Source organism: Mus caroli, unplaced genomic scaffold, assembly GCF_978045245.1.
Source record: "Mus caroli unplaced genomic scaffold, Mus_caroli_1 scaffold_4, whole genome shotgun sequence".
NCBI lineage: Eukaryota > Metazoa > Chordata > Mammalia > Rodentia > Muridae > Mus > Mus caroli.
This window is the reverse complement of record NW_028227259.1, coordinates 150,364,559-150,383,124: the sequence shown is the minus strand read 5'-3', so window position 1 is coordinate 150,383,124 and position 18,566 is coordinate 150,364,559. Positions and strand designations below refer to the sequence as shown.

The window sequence follows — 18,566 nt, the reverse complement described above, 5'->3', positions numbered from 1 at the left end:
CACAGCAGTATGCGCGTATTAAACTGTGGTTAAGCCATTTGGCTGATGGGGGTGTCAGGAAAAAGCCCTACCAGGACCACAAGAAATGGTTAGGTAAGTCTAGTGTCATATAATGAAAAAAGAAATTAGACAAGGGATAGCGGGAGAGAAAGAACGTGAATGGTTAATATTGGGAGTTTCGAAGTGCTTTCTCATCACAAGCACTTGACATTTAGTTTCCTCATCCCAGTGAACTACCACAAGGGAAATTTTCAAACTGGGTAGTTAACCTGGGTAGTAATGAGCAATGAACAGCTTGACAGATGCGTTTTTCGCCAGGCTTCGTCAAAGGACACTGAAATACGAGAAGAGGAGCTGGCATTTCCAAAGGGTGGAAAGGCGCCTCCGCCTTCGGTCCTGGAAGCCGCCACGGGCTCTGAGTGCCTAGACCCGAGCCCGAGACAGCCGGACCTGCGCACTGCAGATGCGGAACTCAGGCGCCGCGGCTCGGCTTCCGGGGAGCGCCGTTTCCAGACGCACCGGCAGGGTCGCTGCAGACGGTGGCCAGTCTTAGTTCTCCGAGGCGGTGCGAGAAGGCCGGAGACCGGACGCTCCTCTCTCTTAGCTTTCTCTCCGCCAGGTCGACTCCGAGCAGCAGCAGAGACTCAGAGCTTCGCGCCTCAGGGGAAGATTAGAGGGCGTAGCGGCCTTCGAAGCCTCGGCCAAGAACCTTCCACCCCCTCGCCGCCTCGGTGAGAACAACCGCGGGTCATCGCGCTGGAGGTGGGGTCAGGGGGGAGGGGGCGTTGGGTACACGGGGGGAAGGGTCATTTGGTGAGTCTCACTACTACTTCCGGGAGACGCCTTGGAGAGGAGGACGTGCTAGGGGGTGGGGGGGCCGAGGGGGAGAGACACTTACCTCTTATCCGATTGGTTTATTGCTTGCTGGTTGAGCTTTGCTAGTTGCTGATTGGCCGGCCCCAAAGCCAAATCCAGGTCGCAGGGGAAGCGTTACTTGAGGCTAGATTGAGGTGAGATTGGTCGGGTTCCTGAGTCCAGTTCGTGTATTGGAATAGGGACTTCATCTTAACCCTAGTCCGGGGCCTCGATTTACAGGGTAAGGAAAAGAACCGGTAGCGGGATGGTGGGGGCGGTTGACAACGAAATGAAGGCTTAGAATTAAGCTAACTTCTTCACCTAACCCTAGCTACACCCAGATGGGAACGTGATACGGTACGAAGGCCTTTGAGAAAGGAGGAGGCGCAATCCTCGGAGCGGTGACAGTGTAGGAGGAGAGGCCTTCTGGGAGGTTTTTTTGTTATCTAATTGTATGAGGCTCTAATTTCCTAGATGATGGTATAACAGAACCTTCTGGAGAATTTAGCTCTGGCTTTGCAGAGGAGTCGGGAGACTACTAGGTGTTCCAGGACTTCAAAGAGGCAGTTTGCTGAATAATTCAACTTTTGTTTTTATTACTTCAGATGAGCAGCTCTCAAAAGAGGCACAAACATCAGAAGCATGGATACAGTCTCATCTGTTAGAAGAATGTTCAAAGGAAAATAAGGTATTCATTTTGCCTTACTTACAGTTAGCTAATCCAAGAATATTGCCTTGGAGGAGAAGATCTCTGGTTTTTGAATATCTTAAAGAACTTGACTTTTTTTTTTTTTGTCATTAGATTTCCACTTATTAAACATCTGTTTTAAAAATCAAGTTTCTAAGCCGGGTGTGGTGGCGCACACCTTTAATCCCAGCACTTGGGAGGCAGAAGCAGGCGGATTTCTGAGTTCGAGGCCAGCCTGGTCTACAGAGTGAGTTCCAGGACAGCCGGGGATACACAGAGAAACCCTGTCTCGAAACACACACCCCTCCACCACCAACCAAAAAAAAAAAAAAAAAAAATTAAGTTTCTGCTGTGACCACCAAAAATGTGCTTTGCTAATAGTTACTGATTGCAGTGCAAACGGAAATCCTTTACTTTTTTGATATTATTAAATAAATTAACATCTTGAGTGACTCTTGCTCCCCCCAAGGGGTCTCGTGTGTGTGTGTGTGTGTGTGTGTGTGTGTGTATTCCTGACTGTTCTAGAATTCACTCTGTAGACCAGGCTGCTCTGGAACACACAGAGATTAGTCTGCCCCTCTCCTGAGTGCTAGGAATGAAGACATGTGTTACTATACCTAGTTTAGTGGTTGGTTTTGTGTGTCAACTTGACACAAGCTAGAGTCATCACAGAAAAGAGCCTCGGTTGAGGAAATGCCTCCATGAGATCCAGCTGTAAGGCATTTTCTCAATTAGTGGCCCAGCCACTATCTGTAAGTGGTGCTTCCCTGGGCTGGTAGCCTTGAGTTCTATAAGAAAATAGGCAGAGCAAGCCAGTAAACAGCACCCTCCATGGCCTCTGCATCAGCTCCTCCCTCCAAGTTCTTGCCCTGTTTGAGTTCCTGTCCTGACTTCTTCCAGTGATGGGAGTGTAAATAAACCCTTTCCTCCCCAACTTGGTTTTTGGTTGTGGTGTTTCATCGGAGGAATAGAAACCTTAAGACAGCTAACTAGCATTGCATTTAAAAATTAGGAGCGTTGTTTGTTTTTGTTTGTTTGCATTTTTTATTTGTTTTTTCCAGACAAGGTTTCACTGTAGACCAGACTGGTCTTGAACTCAGGATTCTCCTGCTTCTGCTTCCTGAATGCTGGGATTAAAGGTGTGGGCTACCACCTGCCTGCCTAGTTTATTTATTTATTTTATTCATTTATTTACTTATTTTTGTTTTTTCAAGATAGGGTTTCTCTGTGTATCCCTGGCTGTCCTGGAACTGACTCTGTAGACCAGGCTGGCCTCGAACTCAGAAATCCACCCCTCGAACTCAGAAATCCACCTCTCAAGTACTGGGATTAAAGACGTGTGCCACCTCTGCCCGGCTTTATTTATTTATTTATTTATTTATTTAAATGCATCCACTAGTCACATACATGTGTCAAGTCTTACAATAAAGAACTCAACATATAAACAGCAACAAAACAACCTTTAGGAGCTTAGTAGGTCCAGGCCTTTGCTTTAAAAGTTATCACCTAGTCAGACACAATTCAACACATATATCTCATATCTGAGCATTAAATTGATCATCTTTTTAAAATTTATCTTTGTCTCTCAAAATTGTGTCTAAAAGCATTCATCATGTTAAAATTTTAGGCTTGAATAATACATGTTCTTGATGTATAGAGGGCTCCCTCGTGCATCCCAGGACGGTTAGGAGTGCAGTCCACTGTCTTTGTAGATGATGATGTCCAGGACGGTTAGGAGCACAGTCCACTGTCTTTGTGAATGATGATGTCCTGTACTCCTTCCAGAAAAGATGGTGAATAGAAAATGACCACCACTGTCTCATTGCACTTTATTGAGCTGAAAATAATTTTTGTCTACTGTGTCTACTGAATACTCAAAGTTGATGTCTCTGAGACTGAAAACCAACAGGAAACAACACACTGCATGGCTCTGAGGATTGAGAAAACACACAAGAGCTCTGGCCGTCTGTATCAGGCCATCCTTCAGTGTGGAATGGTTAGCCTCAGGAGTTTCTGACTGTGGGGGCTACAGTTGAGTGCTATCCTCGAGAAGCAGACTTTCTGCCTTGGTGAGGAGACGAGGAGAGGTAACACTGCCTCTTAGAATCTTAGAGTATCAGTTCAGTAAGTCTCTAAAGGCAGTGGTGAATCACAGATGAAGAGATTGTTAGTGGCCTACATCGTGAGTTCTGGGCCAGCCAGGATTACATAGTAAGAGCTTACCTCAATAAACTAACAGCCAAATCAAAACAAAAAAAGCACGAAGCATGTTAGCCCATGACTGATGCATTGAATTTGTACATGTTCTTTAAACAGGAAACTAGAAGTCTCAGGATGAATCCATCTAGATCTAGATCAGGTAGTAGTGGAGAAGAGATCTCATTTCAAGAAAATGAGAGAAGATGGCAGCAAGAACGTCTCCACAGAGAAGAAGCCTATTATCAGTTTATTAATGAGCTCAGTGATGAAGATTATCGGCTAATGAGAGACCATAATCTTTTAGGCACCCCTGGTAAGAAATGGGCAAAGGGGGGAAATTTTTCTATCATTGAAAGGAGGGATTTAAAGTAAAGAGAGTGCCTCCCTTTGAGTACTGTTTTGTGAGTCTGAGAATTATGCAGTATAACAAAATCACTGCCCTCTGTGTTTGATAAATACATGAGAATACTGAATATATAGACACACACACAGGCCAAACTTAAAAAGCCAGTGTACATAAGCATTAAGTGTTTACACGCATAATTCTCACCCTCCACTGCCAGCCCTCACTTGGATTGAAACCTAGGGTCTTGTGCATGTTAGGGAAGTGTTCTGCCACTAAACTATACTCTAGCTCTCTATTTTCTTACATGATATTTGTACAAATCAACTGTTACTTGAAACTTAATTCTTAACTTATTTGAAGTGTTAACATTCAGCTAGATCGTGACCAACCAAAAGTCCAATGTAGTCTATACATTTCCTTTCAGATTTACTTTATAGGAAACGAGCTGAAATATGCTTGTCTGTGTGCTTGTATATTTGTATGTTGGTGGCTCATATAATAAAATATTGTAGAATTTAAGCACCAAGATTTGAACATTTCCTTAAAAGTACTCCCTAATTTTCTTTTTAATTTAAGAAGCAAACTCTTATGTGAATACATCTCATCCTTTGTTGTTGTTGTTTTCAAATTTGTTTTATTTTTCGCTGTTTGTCTCTGGTGGGAGGTTGTGTATGTGAGGTTAAGGTCCAAGGAGGCCAGTAGAGGCTGTAGGGTCCCAGGCCCTCAGGTCTCCTGGAGCTGACATTGAGAGGTGGTTGTGAGCCACTCAGTCTGGGTGCTGGAAACTGCTGAGGTCTGGTAACCAAAATTATTCAAGTTTAGATCTCAATTTTAATGAACTATTAATAAATGAGATATGACTAGATTGATGTGTATTTGTATCAAATATTTTATTGAATTTTTTTAGTTTTTTAAATTTATTTATTTTATGTATGTGAGTACACCATTGCTATCTTCAGACACATCAGAAGAGGGCATCAGATCTCATTACAGATGGTTGTGAGCCACCATGGGGTTGCTAGGAATTGAACTCAGGACCCCTGGAAGAGCAGTTGGTGCTCCTAACCGCTGAGCCATCTCTCCAGCCCTGTATCAAATATTATTAACTTCAATTTTTTTCAAAGATTTACTTATTTATTATATGTAAGTACACTGTAGCTGTCTTCAGACACTCCAGAAGAGGGCGTCAGATCTCGTTACAGATGGCTGTGAGCCACCATGGGGCTGCTGTTAACTTAGATTTATAAACCATGAAACTAATGAGGATCATCCTCTGTAAGTTAAGACTTCTCACGTTACATTTTATTTAGTGTGTGTGTGTGTGTCACTGACAGTGAGTACTTAGATGCTACAGGACAACCATAGGTACCTTTTCTCCCCTACTATGTGGTTCTTGGAATTCAGGTTGGCGGGCTTAGTAGTAAGTGCCTTTACCTGCTGAGCCATCTCACTGACCCCAGTTACTAAAGTTTTTATTTCACAAGTTCTCATAAAACTTGGTAATTTATTTATTTATTTTTTAAATGAGTGCTCTTTTGTTGTTTCAGGAGAAATAACATCAGAGGAGCTGCAGCAGCGCTTAGAGAGAGCAAAGGAACAGCTGGCATCTCAGCCTGGCTCCGACAGCGCGGCGAGTAATGGAGGTAGCGTGGCCTGCACTGCTGCAGGAGGCCTGTTCACCGTTTCCATGTGATCTTCATTCAGATAACAAGTGTGCTAAGAGCAGTCTGCTTAGGGATTAGAGAGCAGAGAAAAGGTTGAGAAGTGTTTCTTATACATAGTTTCTCTTCATCAAGTTTATGTGTACAGAATAGTAGAAGCCCAACTTTGGGACCCCTCTTTCTGTTCTACCTCCTCTCCCAGAGACATTCATCTTTAATTAGGTTGTTACCAGTCTGCTGGCTGAAGGGTCTTTTGCTCTACCTGCATAGAAACTGTGAGTGGTCCCCAGCTTCTCGGGGAGACAACTAATGTGATTTTAACATTAAATTCAGAAAGTGAGATTTCTTAAGAAATCACCTTCCTGAAGCCTTTCTGCCCCTAGTATCCACCGTCTCTGCATACATTTTCCCTGTGTCCTATCATACACCCTCTCGTTGGCTCTCTCCCCTCACCCACCCATCTGCTCTTTCCAGTCTCTTGCTCTTGGGTACTTGAAGATAAACACACACAACTAGAGAGGAGGGCCTGTCTCTCTGGTTAAGTAATTGCTTTTCTTTAAGTTCATGACAAGGGTTTACAGTCCATGTTTACAACCGAGTCGTGTTTGAGTAAAGCCTGAGCCTGAGATCCCTGGGTTATAAATAAAAGCATGACAAAGTAAGAGAAATAATGGGAAACGTGGGTTATCCCCTCAGTTATGAACACTTGCTGCCTGTTACTTTAGAAGTGAAGACAAGTCTAATGATGCAGATATAGGAAAGTTTTCAAAAATCCATGTGTGTGTCCAGTTATAAATAAAACCCTTAAATCTTTTTTAAAACCTATCTTAACGTATACCAAGCATTACATAAATCTTTAAAATTCCTATCACTTATTTCAAATTAATCTGTCTTCATAATGCAGTTGTAAAAGCTAATCCCTTCTCAAGGAAAAGCTGCCACCCCAGAAAGCAGGTAGGGAACCTTTCTCAGCAGCCTTTCTGGAGTCTCCCTGGCAGCAACGACCCAGCTCAGCTGTACCTTGATCTGATACAGTCAGTGCCTGTTTTCAAGTCCTCAAACAGGATATTTTATTTTTTAAAGATTTATTCATTTATTATATGTAAGTACACTGTAGCTGTCTTCAGACACACCAGAAGAGGGAGTCAGATCTCATTACAGATGGTTGTGAGCCACCATGTGGTTGCTGGGATTTGAACTCTGGACCTTTGGAAGAGCAGTCGGGTGCTCTTACCCACTGAGCCATCTCACTAGCCCCCAAACAGGACATTTAATGCCTCTTTTTCATAGTGAAACTATTTCAGGCTTGGTCTCCTTTTTGTCTTTACAGCTTTTGAAGTAGTATTACTATTTTGTAAATTATGGTGTTTGTTGAGTAGCAATAAAGATAGTGGAATTCAGATTCCTAGTTTAGAAGTGGAGGCTGTGAGCACCAACAATATACGTGCTATAAGATTAACAATTACCAGGTAAGAGTAGCAAAAATGTGCCTTTTCTGGCTCCTGCCCAGTAGTTAAGTCTGAGGAAAGAGACAACCTTTGACATGTGTCTTTTGGGGCAAAATCAATACCAGTGATGGTTGTGTGTTCAAGTGAAGCAATTTTAGACTAAAAATGAGTTGCTGCTTTTTCACCTTGATCAGGTTTGGGTGGTGCGCTTAGTGTAGCTCCTCCATAGTGCTTCCGTCCACTGATAACACCCAGCAGCTGGGAAGTTGAGAATGGCGGGAGGCACCATCTGTTCATCCCAGTGCACAGAAATCATCTCTGTTTAAGGACACTGCCCATTCCATCCCTTTGGCAAGGGGATAGATTACCCTTGGGTAGAACATAACCATTTTCAGTTTGTGTTTTAGTTCTTCCTGTCTGTCTTCATAAGAGAGTTTGGGTGTCTCAATTCCCTTTCTCTCCATGGTGCACTTTGAATTTAGCATTGGTGTTCTCCTTCCACGGTCTGCTAGAATTCTGTACTGAGTCCCTCTAGTCCTGGGGCCGGGGCCTGGGGTGGGGGCGGGGGAGGTTGGTTGGTTGGGTTTGTTTATAATTTTTTGTTTTTTATTTTTAGTTGAGAGACTTTTTTTGTTTGTTGTTTGTTTTTTGAGACAGGGTTTCTCTGTGTAGCCCTGGCTGCCCTGGAACTCACTCTGTAGACCAGGCTGGCCTCGACCTCAGAAATCCACCTGCCTCTGCTTCCCAAGTGCTGGGATTAAAAGTGTGCACCACTACTGCCCAGCAATTTTGTCAAATGCTAAACTAGTTACATATCTGCTTGTTTCCATCTTGTGTGTGCCCAGAGTACTTTTCCATCTTTTTACCCTGTGGAGATGTCTGTTCTCATGGTTAGGCAGGTTTCTCAGAGGCAGCAAAAAGGTGGATCCTGTTTTCTAATCTTCATAGAGAGAACTGAGATCCATTTATTGAAAGATAAATATTAATTTTTGTCCTTATGGTAAATTTTTAGTGGTAAATATCTTTTGATATCCTGGTATTTATTTATCGCCTGTAGAATGTGTTTATCCTTCTCTTCAGTCTGAAATATTCCTTCTACTATCCTCTCTAGAGCTGGCTTGGTGGTCACAAATTATTTTAATCTGTTTTTATCATGGGACATTTTTATTCTTCGTTTATTGAACAGTTTTGCTGGGTATAATATTGTGGCATGTATGACTTTTCAGAACTTGGTTAATGTCTTTCCGAGACTTAATCCAGGGACTTGACTACTGTGATGGGCCTGCCTGTGACTTGGGCCTTCTCTCTTCACAGCTTCAACACCCTTTCCTCAGCCTTCTCTTTTCCTGCTTTAACTGGAATGTGCTGTGTCACTCCTTTTTTTGCCCTTGTTGTTTAAGGGTGTCTCTCAAGATTTGGGGAATACTGCCTGGGCTTGGTGGTGCATGCCTTTAATCCCAGCACTTGGGAGGCAGAGGCAGGTGGATCTCTGAGTTCGAGGCCAGCCTGGTCTACAGAGTGAATTCCAGGACAGCCAAGGCTACAACACAGAAACCCTGTCTCGAAAAACCAAAAAAAAAAAAAAAAGATTGGGAATTTTCTCCTGTGATTTTATTGAAAAGGTTTTCTATGCTTTTGACTTGGAATTCATTTCCTCTCCCCCACCCCCACCCTCACTGTCTGTAATTTATAGTTTCAATTTCTATGATGGTTTCCAAAGATCCTACAAGTCTGTTCATGCCTTTTTTTTTTTTTTTTTTTTCATTTCTAGTTTTCTTTGAGTGGATGATCCAATTCCTCTACCCTGCCTTCAAGTCCTGATATTACTGTCTTGTCCAAATGATCTACTCTGATTGTGAGGCTTTCCACTGAGCTTTTTATTTAATTACGTTTTCATTTCAGATTAGATTTTGTTTACTCTTCTGTCTCTTTTTTAGATTCTATTCTCCTTTGTTTCATTTAGCTGTGTGCTTGTGTCTTCTGGGGCTTCTGTTTATTCCTGCTGCTACCAGTTCATTCAAGTATTTATCATTATCCTCTTGAAGTTCTTTTTGTTTTGTTTTGTTTTCCGAGACATTATCTCTTTAAATTTTTTGAACTCTTTGATTGTGTTTAATTCTTTAGACATTTGTGCCTGAAAATGGTTCTCCTTGGAACCATTGCACTGATGGGCTTCCCAGGAGTTTTGTGTGGTTTTTGTTTTTTGTTGTAGTTGTTTTGTTTTGTTTTTGTTTTTTTAGTAAACATTGTCTTGTTTTTTTTTTTCATATATATATATATATATATATATATATATATATATGAATCTTATTTTTGCAATGACCCCTGAGCATCTGGAATTAGGTTGTTAGATGTGTCTTGCTGTGTGTTTTCAGTACCCAAGGCCAGAATCACAAGTTGGTCTGAGTGCCCAAGGGAGTTCTGAGGGGGTAGAGCAGAAGGGAAGCGGTTCCTCACTACATCCCCTGTGGGCCAGCCACAGGGATGGAGGTAGCTGGTGGGGGTTCTGAAAGCAGGGGAGGGAGGGGTGGAGCCAGGTTGAGGACAAAGGTTGCCTTACCAAGTTGGGGCTGCAGAGTGAGACAGATGGCCACAGGGAGAGGTTGCTTTATGGGTCCCCACAAGTCTGGGCTGGACCTTGTGGAGGGAGTTGGCTGATAAAGTTCCTGTCTAGAAAGTAGATTTTTTTCTTTAAACATCGTGTGTGTGTGAAGACAGTTTGTGCATAAGGTAGTTCTTCCACCACAGAAGAACTGCGTTCTGGTTATCCAACTCATGACGGTTAGGCTTGGCAGTGTGTATCCTGTCATAGGCCCAGCAATTTAATTTCTGTTGTGTGCTTTTAATAAACTTTTAGAAAGTTTGATTTTTTTTTTATTCATTAAAATATTGCAGAGCCTGAGTTTAACTCAGCACAACTGTCTTTCTTGAATGTTTTAATAAAGATCTGAAGTCTTGCTATAGAACTTGACCTTAAATTGTTTTGATTCACGTTCCAGACTCAGAAAGCCTTAGAGCACATTCAGATGAGGACTCTCTGCTGCGATGGCTGAATACCTTTCGGCGCACTGGGAATGTGACTCGAAGCGGACAGAATGGGAACCAAAGCTGGAGGGCCGTGAGTCGAACAAACCCGAACAGTGGCGAGTTCGGGTTTAGCCTGGAAATCCACATAAACCCTGACAACAGAGGTTCTGAAATGCATGGAGAGGACTCGACGGACATCCCTCTGTCAGGTGTTAACAGAGAGCATAGGCAGCAAAGACCATCCAGTCCTGTGGCTAGGCGAACCAGAAGCCAGACCTCCATGAGCTCCAGTGGTGGTGGCTCCAGTGTTCCTAGGGGCAGGCGTGGTGCGAGGAGGCAGGGTTCTGTGCAAGGGTCATTCGCAACCCTGGGAAGGTTAAGGAATGGAATTGGAGTAGCCTTTGGTGTTCCCAGAGTTAGTGCCCCTCGCACTAACATTATTAACTCTCACACCAACCAGTCAGATGGTAGTTCTCTCAGGCAAGGTGGACGGCAGCGGTTTGGAGCAGCACATATTTGGGAAAACGGGGCTAGAAGTAACGTTACAGTGAGGAACACAAACCAAAGATTAGAGCCAATAAGATTACGTCCTGCTTTCAGTAGTCGAAGCCGGTCCCCCATTCAGAGACAGAATGGTACTGCTCATCATAATTCCCAAAGGCAGGGTAGACCACTACAGCAAACGGGTAGAAACAGGTCTGTTAGGCACAGAGGTGTAACGCGGGTCTTTTTAGAACAAGGTAGAGAACGCAGAGGTACCGATTATACCCCCCTGTCCAACTCAAGACTTGTGTCAAGAATAACAGTAGAAGAGGGAGAGTCTAGCAGGTCCTCAGCTGCCACCCAGCGTCATCCAGCAATCACACTGGACCTGCAAGTCAGGAGGATTCGGCCTGGAGAAACGAGAGATAGGGATAGCATTGCAAATAGAACCCGATCTAGGGCGGGGCTGGCAGAAAGTACGGTTGAGAGCACCAGTGGGGGCTTCCACAGAACTATCTCTCACTTAGAGCGCTCAGGTGTCCGAACCTACGTGAGTACCATTACAGTTCCTCTTCGCAGGATTTCTGAGAATGAGGTGGTTGAGCCATCCTCCGTGGCTCTTCGGTCAATTTTAAGGCAGATCATGACTGGGTTTGGAGAGCTGAGTTCTCTAATGGAGGTGGAGCCTGCGTCAGAGAATCAAAGCAATGGCCAACGTTTACCAGAGGTGTACCTAGAACTGAGTAATGGAGATGCAGCCGATGACAGTGGTCAGCATGGAAGAGCATCCTCACAGGCCAGTCAGGCCCAGGAGGACAATGCTGAAATGCTAGCTGTGAGGGAGCCCACCTCACCCCAGGCTCTCCCCAGTGGCAGTAGAAGTAGAAGGCAGTTAGGAAGGGCAGACAATGTAGTCGAGGCTGGAACATTACCCATTCTGCGCCTTGCTCACTTCTTCTTACTGAATGAAGGCGATGATGATCCAATTCGTGGTTTAACCAAAGAGCAGATTGACAATCTTTCTACCAGGAGTTATGAGCAAAATGGGGTTGACAGTGAGTTAGGTAAGGTGTGTAGCGTGTGCATCAGTGACTACGTGGCTGGGAACAAGCTCCGGCAGCTGCCTTGTCTGCACGAGTTTCACATTCACTGTATTGATCGCTGGCTGTCGGAGAACTGCACCTGCCCTGTCTGTCGGCGGCCTGTCTTAGAATTCGGAGCCACAAACAGTGGGTGAGAGGTGGGGTCTGCTCAGTGCTGTGTGTGGCTGGAGCCTCATAGTCAAACACTTTCCTTGAGTTACTTGTGATCAGGTAACCAAGACAAAAAAAAAACAAAAAACAAAAAAAACTATCAGATTATAGTTTGCACTATTTTTTGTGTGCTTTTTTTAAAAACTTGTTACAAAGAGTTTGTTTATATAAAAAAATTTAAAATGCAGATGTTAAATTATCCAAAAGTAAAGAATAGTTAATATTGCTAGAACCAAATAACCTTTAAAATGTTTTTATTTTGGTAATTTTGTCATGCTAAGCACTTTTGTATGTTAGGGATCTTGAGTCTTTCTCCTAATACTGCAGTAGGGATGGCTGGGATTTTCCAGTTTCAGCTCAGTGCTTCGTTTAGACACTACTGTCTGGTCTTTGTAGACTGTTAGGCTGAATGTCTGCTAGATAGACTTAAGTTACTTGAAATGATAATTTAACTTGTGGCACACTATATGTGTGTATGCAGGTATGTAACTGTGGGAACATATCCAGGCTAAAAACTATAAGCTTGAGACTTAAGCTTCGGGGCTTAGACTGCACATGGCACAGTGTAAACAGTGACGAGATCATCTCTACGAGGAAGTGAATTAAGATACAGTTTTAAGATAGAGATTGTTTACTGAAGCGTGTCTGACAATCTGACTTAATAGAGAGCGAGCGACATACAATAATGAACCTAGTATTTCTTTATTCATGGAACGTGGAAATTTTATGACAGGTAGTTTTAAGTTCATCTTTTTTGTGATTTTTTTTTTTTTTTTTAGAAGTACAGATACTTCTTGGGGTTAGGTAGGGTTTACAGCATGCTTGATTTCTCAAAGTTAGTTTTAAAATCTAAAATACTTTAAAGTCTATAAAGTAGTGAAATGCATAGAAAATATGTAAATTTGGATGCCAAAAAGCTCCAAATAAAAGCCTTTAAAAGAACATAGAGTTTATATAAACACAAAGTATGCATTAAAGTCTATTTCTACCAGTAAACACTAAAGACTGTGTGCAAACTCATTTCTCTCTGTCCACTGTGGCTTACTCATCTCCAAATACTTACTCCACACTAGGTGGCTCGTGTGGTGGCAGGGTTCACTATGTGGATCTAATGTACAAAGAAGCAAGTGATTGGCTGGGGCTCTAAACTAGACTGTAACCACCTGCGGCCACACGTTCCTGAATGGGAGGCCGGAGCTGTAAGGGAGGGAGCAGCGAGAGAAGAAATGAAACGAAGACAGATTTCTGACCAAGGCCCAGTGTTTACTGAAGTTCTGTCCTTATAAAGGAGGAAAGCCCATCTCCCTGGATCCACTCTTGATGCCTGACACCAGCCTGTAAGCAATTAGGCTGACAGCACTAGGTTGGCAGAAGGTGTCAATAGCTGGGTTGCCTGCTGTCTCAGGAATTTCTCAGGAAGGCAGGTTCAGCCTCTTAGCAGGTAATAGCATCTTGGAGAAAGGCAGGGGCAGGTGACAGAATAGAGCCATCTAGTTTGGAAGGCGCCACCCCAGGTGGCCTCATTCTCAGTGGCAGCGAGGTCTGAACCAGCCTGCTTAAGGCTGGGGGAGGTTACAGCAGACTCAAATATTTTGAAATGTGAAGCTTCCCGACTGCTGTTCCATAGATTTCTATCCTTTTAGGATTTCCTTGTGTCTTTGGATTTTTCTTGTGTTCTCTGACATTGTTGTGACCCTTCCTTGATTACCGTTTCATTATTCTCCTGTTAACAGTGTGGTGGTTTGAGTGAGAACAACCCCCATGGACTCACAGTGGGATACTTGGTTGCCAGTTGGGTGGACTTTGGGGAAGGATGAGGTGGGGTCTTGTTGGAGTAGATGTGATATGGCCTTGTTGGAGATCTGTCACTGGAGGTGGGCTTTAAGGTTTTGAAAGCTTACACTGCCCCACCCCTCCTCTTCCTGCTGCCTGTGGATCTGGTTGTAACTCTCAGCTACTTCTGCACAGCCCCCATGCCTACGTGCTGCCATGTTCCCCACCTTGCTGATAATAGACTAAGCCTTTGAAATCATAAGCCAGTCCCCAGCTAAATGCCTTCTTTTATTATTATAAGCGTCGCCTTGGTCATGGCATTAGAACACTGTATGCACCAGGACTTTCTCACTAGCCAGGGTTACCTGATTATGGTCAGAGGGAATGTTAACCAGGCCTGGTCAGAGGGGGTCTCAGCAAGACTGAGGCTGAGAGAAGTTTATTACAAGTAATTAGACTTATTATACCCTTACCAGAAACAGAATACCATGGTAGTTGCCAGAACACACTGATGTTTATATGCTACACAGAGTACACAAGGCTAATGTCTAAGCCTAGTTGTTTAGCCAAGCTTCTGCATGCTCCACTGACTTCTAGGGAGTGTAGACACTCAAGTGTCCTGATCGCTTGCTTCACTGCCTGAGAGTGCCTTGCTTTCTCGGGAACTGAAAGGCACACAGTGCCCCAGGAACCATGGACTCTAACCTGAAAAACCTATGAGGCGTGCCTGTCAAGGCACTAGATCAAGCCAACTGCATACTTTCTGCAGAATACTAAGACAAATAGTTAACATGAATCTATAATCCAAACATGCAGAGCTCTCGTTTATTTTTAAAGATACACTTATTTTTATTTTTGCATAGCATGAGTGTTTTGCCTACATATTTGTATATGCCTGGAGTCCTTAGAGGCCAGAGAAGGGCACTGGATTCCCTAAAACTAGAGTTACAGTCATCAGGAGCACATGACCAAAAAGGCCCCTGTCCTCAGGTAGGAAGTGTATCCCTAGAAGCTCATTCATGTCTAAGTCTCCGATCTCTAGACTCCATTGGGGGAAACTATAATTAAAAATACTTTTCTCTATTTTGATTAGACAATAAGAACATAAGACAACAATAAGAACATACTCAAAGTATTAGTGCTTTTATTTATTTATTTTATTTTTTTGTTTGTTTGTTTCTTAGAGGGTAGGGTCTCCCATAGCCTGGTTTGTCCTGAAACTCACAATGTAGACCAGGCTGGCCTGGAACTCAAAGATCCACCTCTGCCTCTGAAATGCTGGGATTAAAGGTGTGTACCCTTGCATCCCCCCACCGCATCCCCAACTGGTATGTACCCCCTCCTCTCCCTATTGCACCCCCAACTGGTTTGGGCTTCATATTAAATAAGAACCTGCTTACAGATAAATGCCTTAAATGTCCAGAGAGCAGGTGGCACCCTTGGATGAGTTACCAACTGCAGGGACACAACATCCAGAGCCAGGAGAGAGAGGGCCAGCATCCTCTGTCCTCAGTGAGGTTGCCTGAACCTTCAGAGAGACTATACCCCCTGCATCATGTCTCAATTGTGTTAGGGTTCTCTAGGGTAACAGGACTTATTCTATGCATCTCTCTTAGAGTGTGTGTGTGTGTGTGTGTGTGTGTGTGTGTGTGTGTGTGATTTTATTAGATTTATTAGAATGACTTACAGGCTTTGGTCTAGCTAATCCAACAATGGCTGGCTCTGAACAGAAAGTCCAAGAGTCTAGTCTACAAGGCTGGGTGTCTCAGCTGGTCCCAGAGTGGACTCTAATGACAGTAAAGGAATAGACTTGCTAGCAAGGAAAGGGCAAAGATCAAAAACTTCCTTCTTCATCCTTCTCTTGGCTTCTAGCAGGAGGAGTGGCCCAGATTACATAGCCATCTTCCTGCTTCAACATCCAGATTAAAGATGCGTCTTTTCCCTGCTCCAAAGACCTGGATTAAAGCCGTGTTTTCCTACCTCAAAGATCTGAATCAGAAGTGGTCTTCCTACTTCAAGTTAAGCAAAATATCCAAAAATAAAATAAAATGTGTTCTTGTCTTGAAGTAGAAAGAATGTAAAAGCTGGAAGCTGGGGAGTAACACCATCCTCTGGACATGGCCAGCTGTCATGCTCTCAAACTCACAGGAGCTACGCAAGATCAAGTCAACCAAAGTTCACCCAAAGATACGGGAGTTGCCTTCCAGGTCCCACCCCTTCCTGAGGAACTGTTGGTAGTTGGTAGCTGCAAGGCAAGGAAGAACCGTTCTGCTTCTGTGCTGTGGCCACTGAGGAGTTTCCCGTGTTTCAGTGGATGGCTCTACACTGATACACATGAGGGCAGCACTGAGGGCTTAGAGTCCTATTAAACACCACCAAGTCATGAAGGGATGTCTTGAGCTCTTGGCCTGGCATGATGGATTGTTCCACTAAAATATGAGTCAGAATAAACCACTCCTTGAGGTATTTTTGTCAGGTATTTTTGCCACAGAAACCAGGACAAATACCCTAGCTGTTAGTAAACTATGACAAAATTTTTCCTTCAAGGAAAAAAAAAATATGATTCTGGTGAAACCAAACAGGTGGGAAATGGTTGAATGTTTGTCCTGCAAATGCTTCACTGTAGTGGAGGAGCATGCAGACATATACAGGGTCTCTGGACTTCCCCTAAACTCTGCTGCAACCAGAAAACACAAAGTCGTCTTTAGCAATCAAAATTGAACAGATGGTGCAAGACCTCATGAAGCCACATACCAGGGCCCCAAGTGGACATGGATGACAACTTGGACTGCAAAGTAGCTAATCATCAGAAGAAAATAATAGAATACAAAGGTCACGCTGCTGGGAACAAATGAGTAAGATTCAAAACTTATGCTAGGTAATGACTAGAAATACGGAATAAATACAAGAATTTAAACGTCATTCTATGGGCTGGAGAGATAGCAGTTAAGAGCACTTGATTGCTCTTCCAGAGGTCCTGAGTTCAACTCCCAGCAACTACATGGTGGCTCATAACCATCTGTAATGGGATCCAATGACCTCTTCTGGTGTGTCTGAAGAGTGCAACAGTGTACTCACATATATAGATAAATAAATAGATCTTTTAAAAAATAAAAGTCATTCTGTAGCTAAAGTGGTAGTAAGTAGTTTTTGTCACAAAGCTAGCATGGATGATGTTATACAATCAGGGACATGAGGAATGAAGAGCAAGGTCTACGCTTTTCCAGATGCTGTTTATACAGAGCAGAATCAACTGCAGAAGAAGCTGTAGAACACAGTTCCACCATGCATTCCCAGTGACCATCCCCACCGCTGGACAGTGCTTCCTGAGAGGGTCCGGATACAGATTCCTAGGCAGAGATCAAGAATCAGTGGGATGGGATAACTTGATAATCAGAATTTGCTTTGTCATAGATGACCCAGCACTGAGGACTTCTAGGCATGAAATGCTTCTCTGTGGCTGCCTTAAAGGCTCTGGTCACACACCGCTGTGCTTCCACACACATGTCTTTCTGAAATTTGGCAGAAATGCTTCCATGCATGAACCCCACCCACATGTCCTGACACTCTCTTCCCTCTGGGCTTCTAGATCCACACACCATGAATCATCACGGGTTACCTTTCTGGGACTCTGGCTTTAGAGTTCTGTGTGTTCCATCATCTGCTGAAGAAAATCCACTCAAGTTCTGGAAGCAGAAAGAAATGTCAACGATGGACATTTCATTGGGAGTCAGACTTGAAACAAGTGCAGAACTTCACCTTCTTTCTCTGAGAATAGTACTGGCCTCCGGAAGTCCACAAGTGTGGCTAGAGTCACCAATGAATAAGAGCATCTACCAAGCAAGCCTTGGGGAGCAGAACATTGCCCTGAGAGGAATGCAGCTTCTGGTCTTTGTTCCTCTCATCTAAGTATCTCTGGCTCATGAGCAGACTCTTGGCCAGAGAGCTTTTGGTTCCTCCCATGGCACTTAGTCAGGAAAGATCCCAAGCTTCAGTTCTCTCTGTTGTCTTCCCACAGTGATTGGCCGACAGCCTCCTTGATTAATTCTGTCTGTAGTGCTCACTGCCAAGTTTTGTGTGAGCGTCTGGTGTTCTACACACTGCAAAGTTCTAAGTGATGCCACAGGTGCCCATCTTCAAAATCTTCAAATAAGCCTCTTGTGGTCTCCAGCTATATATAGCCAAGCTAAGCTTGCAGCTTTCAAACTCACTGCACAGAGAACCCACAGACCCACCAGGGCAGCAGCTACAACATCATTGTAAGGAAGACACCCCAAGCCAGGACACAATGGAGAATGTATCTATAAGATGCCCATAATTAAAGCGATTCTTTAACAATACCAGCTTGAGCCGGGCGTGGTGGCACAAGCCTTTAATCCCACCACTTGGGAGGCAGAGGCAGCTGGATTTCTGAGTTCGAGGCCAGCCTGGTCTACAAAGTGAGTTCCAGGACAGCCAGAGCTATACAGAGAAACCCTGTCTCAAAAAAAAAAAAAAAAAAAAAAAAAAAAAAAAAAAAAAAAGCAAAACAAACAAAACCAATACCAGCTTGGAAAGTAGTATCCTAGCATCAAATTTAATAATCAGTAATTTTTTTCGTTGACAAATTTTCAAGGAAGGATGCTGGCAATGTGTTTACCAATTCTCATGCCAGGGCATAGTAACTTTCTTATACTGACCCATGCAGCGTCTACCTTATGTCCTCCCTGAAAATGTAAAAACCCATCTACTTCAATCCCAGCCTTCTGTGTTCACCAGTAACAAAACCCATAGGAAAGAGCACAATTGATACTTTCACAGCCTGATACATGATCAGTGACTGATCAATACATG

The 18,566-nt window shown here is 43.6% G+C and overlaps 1 protein-coding gene across 3 annotated transcripts; it reads left to right on the top strand.

Moving 5' to 3' along the window:
* Nucleotides 1-487: 487 nt before the first annotated feature.
* Rnf6 (ring finger protein 6) lies at nucleotides 488-12,956 on the top strand. 3 transcript variants are annotated; one of them, XM_021163316.3, is made up of 5 exons: nucleotides 488-731; nucleotides 1,461-1,543; nucleotides 3,860-4,055; nucleotides 5,636-5,731; nucleotides 10,197-12,956. In XM_021163316.3, exons 3-5 carry the CDS (start codon nucleotides 3,878-3,880, stop codon nucleotides 11,942-11,944), a joined length of 2,022 nt encoding a protein of 673 aa, XP_021018975.1. In that variant the 5' UTR covers nucleotides 488-731; nucleotides 1,461-1,543; nucleotides 3,860-3,877; the 3' UTR covers nucleotides 11,945-12,956. The 3 variants fall into 3 exon arrangements, with proteins under 3 accessions (XP_021018975.1, XP_021018976.1, XP_021018974.2); XM_021163317.3 differs by lacking the exon at nucleotides 488-731 and adding an exon at nucleotides 961-1,096; XM_021163315.3 differs by lacking the exons at nucleotides 488-731; nucleotides 1,461-1,543 and having other exon boundaries at nucleotides 2,936-4,055.
* The last annotated feature ends 5,610 nt before the right edge of the window (nucleotides 12,957-18,566 follow it).